The sequence below is a fragment of the Phocoena phocoena genome, chromosome 3, assembly GCF_963924675.1.
Source record: "Phocoena phocoena chromosome 3, mPhoPho1.1, whole genome shotgun sequence".
Classification (NCBI taxonomy): domain Eukaryota; kingdom Metazoa; phylum Chordata; class Mammalia; order Artiodactyla; family Phocoenidae; genus Phocoena; species Phocoena phocoena.
The window spans coordinates 125,421,240-125,433,303 of NC_089221.1; the positions used below are offsets into that span (position 1 = coordinate 125,421,240).

At 39.0% G+C, this 12,064-nt stretch overlaps 1 protein-coding gene across 1 annotated transcript in view; it reads left to right on the plus strand.

Moving 5' to 3' along the window:
* The window catches only part of FBXO38 (F-box protein 38), a 45,846-nt gene that overhangs the window by 19,615 nt on the left and 14,167 nt on the right, over positions 1–12,064 (plus strand). The window contains 4 exon segments of the mRNA XM_065874061.1: positions 926–1,068; positions 1,968–2,178; positions 9,624–9,743; positions 11,202–11,381. Coding sequence (XP_065730133.1) covers positions 926–1,068; positions 1,968–2,178; positions 9,624–9,743; positions 11,202–11,381 — 654 coding nt within the window.

The following is a 12,064-nucleotide window of genomic DNA, read 5'->3' on the forward strand; positions in this document are numbered from 1 at the left end:
CTGTAGCTCCTTACAAAACCCATCTTCAGACCTGTTGTAGGGCTCCCAGGCCTCTGCTGAGATCATTTGTTAGAGTGGCCATGTCTCACCCATGAGAAGAGAAGTTCTACCCCTTGCCCAGCAGCACCAAGAAGTTATTGGGAAATAAACTTTAGGCTGTATGTGGCGTAGATCGCTTTTAAAAAATAACATTTATTGGGTTTTTGGTTTGTTTGTTTTCTTAAATACAGAAGAGTATAAAGAAGAAAATAAAAAATGGCCTATAATCCCATCACTCAGAACTCCTGTTAACACTTAAAAACTAAAAGTAATACATGCACTTGATAAACAGTATCAAACAATACAGAAAGGTACAAAATGAAAAGTCTCCTCTTCTCAAAGGTAACCACCATCAACGGTTTCTTGTATATTCTTCTGGACAGGTTATTTTGTGCATATTGCATCCTATACATATATAGCATTTAAAAATGATTTACATATACGAAAGGACGTTACTGTGTATACATTGTCCTGTAGCTTGTGTTTTGCACTAAGAATATTTTGGAGAGCTTTCCATATTAGTAAGCATATTCAGTTCTTCTTCATTCTTTTAATAGCTGCATACTCTTTTATGAAAGGAATATGCCAACATTTCTTTTAATTAGTATCCTATCGTTAAATAGGCATGTAGGTTTTTAAGTGAATCACATTTAAGTATAGGCTGACTTAGTTTCAAGTTAATGATTTCCAAGCCATCTATTTCTCACAATGAAATTAGGTAAGGAAACATCATAGTTCAGAGTCATCAAGTGTTAGAGATCATGAAGTAAAAGAAAATTTACTCAAGGAAAAAGGATTTGAAAGTCTTTGTGACCTATAGCAAAATTCATGAGTAATGGAGAAAGTGTTAGTTACATTCTCTCTGGCCATATCGTTTCTTCAATAGACCACTCAAGATGGACTCGATTGGTTGATATCAACTTAGTGCGTTGCCATGCTTTGAAGCTGGACTCCTTTGGCCAGTTTATTGAATTGTTGCCCAGCCTGGAGTTTATTTCACTGGACCAGATGTTTCGTGAACCACCCAAAGTAAGTCACATTTGAGAGCATTTTTGTTTATTTTGATACTGAAGGAAGAAAATAAAACAACCTAAGTAATTTTTTTTCCTAATAATATGCCTTTACAATGTTATAATTTGACTTTTTACTGCCAGCCTCAGTGAAGGAAGGCATAAAGGTTATAATAATGTATAGCCACTTGTTCTGGTAAATGACTATTAAGGGATTTCCAGAGAAAGGAAAGGAAAAAGTAAGTGCAAAGCTGTCTCCATCAGGTTTATAAAGTGAAGGTAAGAGCAAAGGTGGAAATTTAAGCTAAAGCAAAAGTTATTACTCAAGAGTAATTAGTTGGAAGATTAAATCTCTAATTAGCAACTCAAAATATAAGTAAGGATTAGGAATTTTGTTTTGGGAATGTTTTACTTTGCTGCTACCTTTTCTGTTCAGTTGCACATCTGGGGAAATTTGAGGTTGCCCAGTTGTACAAAATGTTATTTTAAAACTGCTTAACACATAAAGCTTTATACTCGCATTGTAATAAAAACTTAATGTTTCAACAAATTATGTTCTCTCTTGTCAGTTCTTAACGGTTATATTCCCACTGTTGAAGCAGTGTGATATAGTGGGGAAAGCTCAGGGTTTGAGGACAGATTATTGGGTTTCAAGTCCCAGGTGTACCACTTACTGGTCGTGCACTGTTGGGCAGATCCCTTCCCATTGTGCATGTCATCATCTGTAAATCAAGAGTGATAACGCTTTTTCTTGCTTGAAGCGTTCTGGGCCTTAAATGAGGTCCTTTATGAATATGTGAAAGTATTTCATAAAGTGCCATATAAATATTCTACGTAAAGATGAAATGAAGGAATATTAAAAACGCAGGGCTCTACACTAACCCAAATTAATAAGCACGTGGTTTCTTCCTGCTTTAGGGCTGTGCCCGGGTTGGTCTGAGTGCAGGCACAGGAATTGGGGTTTCCTCGGCCCTTGTTAGCAATCAGAACTCCAACAACGACAATGATAATAATGCCCAGAATAATGCCAACATCCACGACAACAATCACCATCACCCAGATGACTCAGACGAGGAGAATGACTTCCGGCAAGACCTGCAGCCAGGAGAGCAGCAGTTTGCAGCCGACGGTAACCCAGATCTTTTGTGAGCTCCAGATAGAAATGATTTTTACTTTGGGTCGTATTTCTCTTACTCTCTTCTCTTTCCTTCACCGCCTATTTCAGTTTGTCACTTTACACGTTGGGGGACCTTGCTAACAAAACAAATGAGGGGGGCTTCCCTGGTGGCGCAGTGGTTGAGAGTCCGCCGGCCGTTGCAGGGGACACGGGTTCGTGCCCCGGTCTGGGAGGATCCCACATGCCGTAGAGCGGCTGGGCCCGTGAGCCATGGCCGCTGAGCCTGCGCGTCTGGAGCCTGTGCTCCGCAACGGGAGAGGCCACAACAGCGAGAGGCCCGCGTACCACGAAACAAACAAACAAACAAAAAACAAATGAGGGGGTGGATGGAGTTTGCCTATCTGCTTGTTTATTTTAAAGTTATCTTTATGATGCCTCCTGTCCATAGAATCTATTGGGGTATTTACAGAAAGGGAAGGACTTAGATGCCATGAGAATTAAGGTACAGTGAGCCTTAGAGGCCTGGCTTAATGGAGATTTAACCGTCAGGATATGGGTGAAGGAGCATCTTTCAATATCTTGCTGACCAGTAGATAGCTACATTGGACTTGAACGTGGAGATCATTTTTGGGTGTTCCAAGAACTGGAAAAATGAATAGTAGTCATGTGCTAGACATTGTGTTGGAAACCTTTCATATACCTTTCATCATTAAGTCTTCAAAACCACCCAGAAAATTAAGTACACGAGCTAATAAGGACCTATGGGATTTCACTTATGTGACTATCCATTCCAGTTCTTTGATACTGACTGAACTCCCGCTGTGTGCCAGCCCATGTGTTATTAGGCTTCATCTGCCCCTGTGTTGAGTGAGAATGGAGTGAAATTGTTTCCTTAACAAATTTTCCAGGTTCCCAGTTGACCCTTAAGAACTGAAAAAGGAATCTCTTCTAGCCACTATTTGGTTGTTGCCCTTTCACTCATTCTTTTAGGCAGAGTAATTAATGAGAAATGGGGTGCCCTGGTGTTACTAACTCCTTTCTTAATGAAAGTATTCTGTGTATAGAGCGTAATTTCCTTTAGGATCACTGAGTATGCATGTCCTGACCTAAGAATCATCTGTAGGCATTGTCTTCACTTCCTTACCTCACAGGTTCTCTATAGAACTGTCCATTTTGGCTCTTGCCAAAGTCACCAGTGACTCTCTTATAAAGGCTAGTGGTCATTTCTCCACTTGCATCTTCTTTGACATCTCATCTCAGCTGCATTTGTCACTGTTGTCCACTTCTGTCTTCCTGAGATATTTGCTCCTCTTGGCCTTTCTGAAACCATTTTCCTGGTTTTCCTGCTATCTCATTGGACATGCCTCCTCAGTTTCCTTTGCTTGCACCACCTCCTCTATTCCACTCTTGTCCTTGTTCTCCCTTTTTCTCTACACATTTTCTCTAGATGACCTCATTCAGTCTCATGGCTTCAGTACCAACTATATGCTAATGAATTCTAAACCTGTATTTTCGGCTTTGATATTTCTATTTTTTAAAGTAATTGCAGTTATATCCAATTTCATACTTTTAATTTCCACATGAGTACTCTTAGGCATTTCAAACTTATGGCTAAATCTCTCCTCCTAAAATACAAAAACAAAAGTGCAGAGCCAGCAGGTGCTAGGGGTGAAGGAGCGGGGAGTGAGGTCAGGTATTGTTTCTTTGCCTTGTTCTTGAGTGCCATCATAAGGATCTGGACTTCAGAGAATACCAACCGTTCACAGAAAACTGTTACAGCAGCTGCAGTGCAGAACTCCTCAAATCCTACAAACCCAGTTGTGGTTGACGTTGATGTACTGGACAGATTATAGACTCCACTAGAAAGTTACATGGCCATTGGCTTCTCAGTATAGAATGGAGGATGCCTTCCACTGTGAAGTCACATATTGACGCAGCAGGAGCTAAAACTTACGCGAGAACATGGTATTTGATTTAAGAGAGAACAATGGAAACTTAAATCTACTAACATTTGAAACTAAGGTTCAGTAGATGAGAGACATGACTACAAACCAAATACTTGAGGTAGTATTTGTCAAATATGATACTTTCAAATGCTGAGAAGCAAAGGAATTAGTGACATAAATGCCAAGATTGAGGAATTCAACAGCTTCAACAAGAGGAAGCCTAAGAATACCAAAGATGGTGGCAGAATTTTAGAGAAATGAAGATTGGCATAAAACGTTAGGTTCCATGGGTCTTTCCAACTTGGCAATATGTTTATGTGCATTTATTATTACATACATGTCAGGTTGATCCTTTTAAATAAAAAATAATGACCAGGGGAATTTCCTGGCAGTCCAGTGGTTAGGACTTGGTGCATTCATTGCTGTGGCCTGGGTTGACCACGGGACCCACAAGCCACATGGTATGGCCCCCCCCCCCAAAAAAAAGGGACCTGGAGAAAGGCCATGTGACTGTTGATCAAAACCAGGAGTGGTGGAAAGAATTCAAATAAAAGAAAGAGAACTAACAGAAAAAACATAAAGAGTGGTACAGGGATTAAAAATAAAAGGGATCATTGGGAAATAATGTTAGTTGAAATGACTAACATTGATGCTTCCACTCTTTAAGTACAAGCATAACAATATTTTAAATATTACTTTAGTTTAGTTTAGTTTAGAAATGGGTATTCACATGTTGAGTTTCATTAATGTAGAATTTTAAAACTTTCCATGCACGAGCTTTTGGACCAATGCTGGAATGAAGCAGATTCACTCACTCTTTTACTCTGTTGTATTTAACTTAATCAGCTTGCATGAAGTAATTGCCTAACAAAGAAGGGCACTGTATAATTTTAAAAGCAATTTAATTTGTATAAGTTGTGTTTTTGCCTTATAAACCACTGAAATAAAATATGGTGTTTTATAGTGAACATTATCATTAAGGTAATAGATGACTCCAACAAAAATATGCTTTTGTTGTTTTACAGAGTACTGTATTAATTTACCAAAATTCGGTAATTTGGTTAAGGATATTATCTTTCTTAGATTTGCACTTCCAAAAGTGTTAAGCTTTAGAATGCTTTCTTGTGAGTTAGTTATATTAACTGAAAATACAAGTTCATTACCTTCATTTTGCAGCACTGTAAAACAGGAAGAGATGTTCATATATTCTAACAATTCACATTGCCTAACATAAGATTACCATGTGTCAAAATCATGATTCTGTAATTGCTAAAGCATTTTGCCACATTATTTTAATATAATTACTTTTGAAGTAATTATAACAACAAAGCATAGTTTTGCCTATACATCATTTAACTAATTTTCTATCTGGATTTAAAACAAATCCCACATACTGCTTTTAATAGTGGGGTGCCACTCCATTCCCTCACCACTACCTCCACAAAGTAACCACTAAGTGAAATTGCTCTGCAGCACTTAATTTTGGGCAATGGCTCTCAAATTTGAGTGCATCAGAATCACCTGGAGGACTTGTTCCAACAGGCTGCTGGCTTTCACCTCCGAGGCTCTGAGTAGGTATGTGTGGGACCAGGTAATTTGCATTTGTAACAGGTTCCAAGGTGATGCTGATGCTGCTGTTTGGGAATCATATGTTGAAAACCACTGACTTTTGGAAAATCCTTGTTTTTGAAGTCTGAGGACCAGCTACAATGTGAAAAATAATCCCGGTAGATTCATTTTGTTTTCTATTTGGGGGCAAATACTTGTCAACCGCTAAATAGTTATTCCTGATACCAGAAATTGTTGCATGCAAATTATTTTGTTAAATGTCAGTGACTTTTTTATTTTATAATGGTTAATGAAGGCTATAAATTTAGAATCAGGTTTTATATAAAAGAGACCAGTTAATATATTTGTTAAAATAGCTCAGATCCATTAAGGTTTATGATTATATTTGGTAACAGGATTTTTTTACAACTGAAATAACATTTCTCCTGAACAGAATATTTAGTAAACATTGATACTTGATTAAAAGATAGCTTACATCGTTTCTGTAATTTAAAATTGTTCTGAAAAAGATGTACTGCCCAATGATAAAATATTTTGAAACAAAGAAAAAAAAATCAAAACCAAGAATCACTTGCATTTTCCCTAGCCCAAGGGTAGCATCATCTCATTTAATTACCAGAGACATCTATTGAGACATCATCCTTTCTTTGCACCTACCTGCACTCCCCAACACCGAGTCCTTTAGCAAGTCTTGTTGACTGTCTCTAAAACATCTCCCCAATCCATCTACATTCTCCTTCCTCATTGTACCAAACCTTTTTTTTTTTTTTTTTTGCAGTACACGGGCCTCTCACTGTTGTGGCCTCTCCCGTTGCAGAGCACAGGCTCTGGACGCGCAGGCCGAGCGGCCATGGCTTACGGGCCCAGCCGCTCCGCGGCATGTGGGATCCTCCCGGACCGGGGCACGAACCCATGTCCCCTGCATCGGCAGGCCGACTCTCAACCACTGCGCCACCAGGGAAGCCCTGTACCAGACCTTTTTTACCTAAATCTTTTAACAGCTTTCAAAGTAAAATTAGTTCTTAGAACAGCCAGGGCAGTTTTTAAAAAACATGCACCAGACAGTGTTACTCCCTTTCTTAAAACTTTCCAGTAGCTACGCATTGCCTTAGAAAAAAATCCAGTTTCTTGATTTGGGCCATAAAGTGCTACATGATCTGGCTTGTCCTCACCTTGTGCTACTTCCCACCTCACACACCATGCATGAATGTGCCAAGCTGTCGCCAACTGCTGCCTCTTCCTAGAATGTCCCTCCCTCCATCTTTGCATGGCTGGCTTCTTCTTGATATTCAGGTCTTAGCTTAAATGTTAACCTCAGAGCTGTCTTTCCTTACCACCTTAATCTTTTTTTTTTTTTTCAATTGAGGTATAATTGACAGTGTTTGTATATATTGCAAAATGATCACAGTAAGGATGTCTAGTAAACATCCATCACCATACATAGTTACAAAGTTTTTTTCTTGTGATTAGAAATTTTAAGATCTGCTCTTAGCAACTTTCACATATGCAATACGTATTAATAACTATAGTCACCATGCTGTACATTATATTCCCATGACATATTTATTTTGTAACTATAAATTTGTACCTTTTGATCACCTTACCACTTTGTCACCAATTCATTCTGTTATATCATCCTCTTTTAATTTTGTTACATAAGATATTATTTTCTGATATTTTCATTATTGTTGATTAAAATTTTTTTTTCTAAGGTCCATGAAAATAGAGATATTGAATATTACCACTGTTTCTTAGCACCTAGGAACAGTAACACATTGTAGTAGGCGCTAAATAAATATTCAAATGAATGGATACAATTAAAGAAGTTAGTTTAAAATAACCTTGAGATATTATATTAAATATTTCCACAGGTTATTGTGGCAACCTAAAATGCAATTGCTCAACAGCTTTGCAAAACCTTATCACGTAGATATAAGAATGTACTTCTGTTCCAGTGGTTCCCTCTGCCTATAAGAAGCAATTCTAAGCTTTTCACAATCTGGGACCCAGACTACCTTTTTAGCTTTCTTTTCTCTTTCATACCATCATCTCAACACAAACTCTTGTTCTTTTTATCACTGGGCTACTTACTCTTCTGTAAAATGTAACGTGCTTCCTAGTATATATGAAATGTCACCCCAACTCAGTGAAACCTTCCCTGTCGAACAGGAGAATTAACTGCTGCTTTTTGGTCCATGTCCCCCTTACTTGGACTGTTCTAGCACTTAATGAGTATATTCTGACCTTATTCTGTGTGTCTAACATTTCTGCTCGAAGGTGTGCATTCTCTGAGAGCAGGGACTATAAATTTCCCATCTATTCATCATCCCTGTATTGTAGCAGGCTCTGGAAACAGACCTCATTCCAAATCCTAGCAAATTACTAACCTTTCTAAGCCTCAGTTTCCTCAACTGCAAAAATGAGGCTAGTAGTAATACCCTCGTAAGATTGCTATAAGAAATAAATATGGTAATGTATATAGGAGCATTTAGCATAGAGCCAGGCATAGAGTATGTACACATTAATTACTAGCCGCTGTTCATAATCACTGTTGAATGAAAGAAGCAAATTGATTGGCTTTTATCATGTAATGTTTCCGAACAAGGTGAGTTCTCTTTTTGGCCCTAAATAAAGTGTAGTTATTGAGGGCTAGGGCTGGGCAAAAATTTGGGATGGGAGGCTAAACATGAGGGGGAATGTACTGTTGTGTATATTTAAGACCAAAGCAAACCCCACTGTCCCCCTGAAATCTCAGACTTCTCTGCTGTATATTCCAGTGGCATTTATCTGAGTGGTATCTTTCTGGCTTACTCATATTTTTATCTTGTTTCTTTGTTGACTGTATGAATTTGTCCTGTCTACTTACAAGTTCTGTGGATTCTTTAGCTCTTTCTGGAACAGGATCTTGTTTTCTTCTGTGTTGGTTTATTCATTTCATTCAGATGGTTGGTTGATTTCACAGCAGTAGTGTTGAGCACCCGAAGGCGTTGAGTGGTGCACAGGGTAAACAGTCTGCCGCCCTCTGGGTCCTGGCCGAGCTATAAGTGTAAAGGACAGTGTTGGTATTGTCCTGACTGAGACTGGGACCAGGAACCCAAGCTTAGGTGTACGTAGTAAGAGGGTACTGGGTTGAATACTGACTTGAGGGATTTGGATTTAATCTTGTACAAAGCTGGCAAAGCCAGGAATTATTTTATTTAGGATCCTCGTAGAAAAGTGACCGTTGTATCTTAAGATGTAGTAAAGTGATTGAAGCTTATCAGTCTGATATTGTTCACTGTGCTTATCATCTGGAAAAAATATAAACGCTCCCATTCACTGATAGGCACTAATAACTCTAGTGAAGACTTAGATGCAAATAAAACATTTGAGTGATATTAAAATGTTAAATATATACTTACTGTGTTTAATAATCCTTGCCACACATTAGCCAAAAATGATGCAATCTCTAGAGAGCAGGAAAAGAAATACACAATTTGAGCTTGCCTGCTCAATGAATGCATCCTGATTCAACTGGCAGATACTATACGACTAATTGCTTACGAGATGATCGTAAGGTCTTCCAGTAGCTGGCTCTCACTGCCATTAGGCAAATAGCTTAGAGGGAGACAAACAGTTGCCTCATAAGCCATCCCTGGTAACATCTTCGGGAATAAACAGGTGCTTTCTTCTTTCAGCGGTGCCTTTCTCCCTGCTTTCATCTTAAAATGATGGACTTTCTCTACCACGTGATCCTTTCCCATCTGTGATCTCCCCTCCTATAGAATTGGACACTCCTTACTGATGTCGATATAATGAAGCACAGTTACATGATGTTCTTTCTGAATGGGCCTAATGATCATGAGGCTGTTCATTTCTCGAGGGTGCCACAGTTTTGCCTGCCACTGTGGTTGTTGTAGGCATCTCCTGGTTTTATTTTGACTGTGATTATTTTTGTTTAAGCACTGAACGAGATGGAAGACGTGGTTCCAGAAGATGGAGAGGTGACGGCTGAGAGTGAGCATGAGGCTCCAGCTCCCAGTCAGGCAGTTATTCCTGTGGACGTCGACGAGGAACAAGCAGGTGAGTGTGTGACTTCCCACGTTCATGGTTCTGAAAACTAGGCCCGACTCTAATGAAGAAAGTAAAACACTGAGAACGATGATTTTTTTCAGCATTTCAGCTAATGATGTTACATGCTGCTTATTTTTGACGAGGCCTGTATTACATTTTGATGTTCTTGCTGCGCATGTGTATACATGTCTTATTAAAGTTTGGTTTTGATTTTTTGTAACTGTGGCAGCAACTCCTCTTTCTATATTGGTGTACACACATGCATATTTGTGCGTGTGTGTGCGTGTGTGTATTTGTGTGTGTGTATGGAGAAAGCAAGCACTCAAATTATAGCTAGGAAAATAAACACCCTGATTAAATATTCTGCTTGTCCTCTCCCTTCATTTTGGTGGGGAGAAGGAGCAGTGGAGAGGTTGATTTAATAAACAGACCAAGATCTAGTCTCCGTTTGCCACTGGGTCACTTACGGCAGGCTAGGAGTCATAGAGTACATAAAGATTACCTAATATAACCTTTCATCTTTACAGATGGGGAAACTAATATTCTTTCAAAAGTTTGAATGATTTACTCAGGACCACTCAGCTACTGATCAAAGGACAGAATTGAGATGAGAACTCAAGTTTTCTCACTCCTGGTCTGTTCAGATGCTACCTTGTCTTTGAATTGAACATATTCTTTAACTACTCTTGTTTTAAGTGTCTTACAGATGCAGTCACTTATTCAACAAATATTTATTGAGTGCCTGCTCTGTGCTAGGCATTGTACAGTGTGACAGGGAAAAGACAGGGAAGGTTCCTTGGAGCTTACATTTTATTGATGGAGCAGATATCAGTCAAAAGTGGGTTGTAAGAGCTGAAGATTTACAATGTGTAATGCCAAGAAGATAAAACATTTTTGACATAAGTATAATCAAATAAGCAAACTGTAACATGCATCTAGCCTTTCAAGAACATGTCTGTGACATCCAATGCATTAGACCTATACTTAATTAAAGAATGCAGAGTTCTCACCAGTCCCATAGGTGTCAGAGGCTCATCTTCATTTGCTTTGCTATCATTCATACATTTGCAAAATTAGGAAAATATCTAGCCTATTTTTTAAATGATTATTATGACTATTTTTTTATTTTTATTTTTTATTATGACTTATTTTGATTATTTTTAGGATGAGTATGTGACTGTTTCAAACAGTGAAAATCCTGAAGAGAGATGCCATATGCTCTTCTACTTTAATTTTCCTTTAGAGATACATAATGTTGGGTGGTATATTAATCATACTTAATGTTTACTTTAGAATTAAAGTGTTTTCACAGTGTATTATCCAAGTATATGCTCATTAAAATGAGTGATCAGGGAGGCTGCATAGAGCCAAAGCATCTCTGTGAGCCCAGATCCCTGGAAACAGTACTTTGAGTGAGACCCTTTGTTGGGCAAAAAGTGACTGTTACGCCTGTGCTCTTTCTTTTAGGACCCAGCGGTCTTCAGCGTGTAGTAAAACCAACCCCAATTACTGTCCATGACTCAGAGAGTGACGATGAGGAAGACAGTCTAGAACTCCAAGAAGTCTGGATTCCTAAGAATGGTGCCCGGCGTTTCTCTGAGCGTGAAGAAAAAACCGGAGAGTCTGTACAGTCCAGGGAATTATCAGGTGAGAGACTGTGTCTTACTCTGGCCTGTTAGTGAGAGTCACCATGAGAACAGACACACTGGCCTTTATATAATGGTGTCCCTGCCACAGCTTGTGGTGCAGGTAACATATCCTTACAAAATGTGACAGGAGGCAAGAAAGGCAGCAGCCCGAGCAAGAGAGGAAAATCTGGGTGGTGCTATCAAGGGCAGGTGCAGCACAATAAGAATCTTGTGGAATTGGGGCTCAGGGAAGAGAAGACGTGAGGATTGTCAGTCCCACAGTGGAGGCTTTAGGAAGTTGTGGCATCAGAGTATCAGGGATTAGCAAGGGGCCTCTGCGTCACATAAAAGATGACAACTGAGTCATCCAGAGCAGTGAAAAACAACCATTCCCCAGTTGGTAATCTGTCCAGTTGTGTTTAGCGAATGTTGGTGGCTAGTTTGGTGCTTGAGGAAGTCCTAAAGTATGTTCTTACAATCCCTTGTCTCCCTTTAAATCCAGTCAACAACCTTCTGCCATTTGCCTCACCAAGAAACTGTAATTCTCTTAACTTTTAGGTTTATACTTCTTTCCTTGTCTTCCCTTCTGTTTCCCAGAACCGTACGCTTACCACTTTCTGCAAAGGATGAGGTTTTTAAAAATTGTCTACTTATTTTTCCTTGGTTACCCTACTCATTAATGTATCTGAATGTTTAGTATAC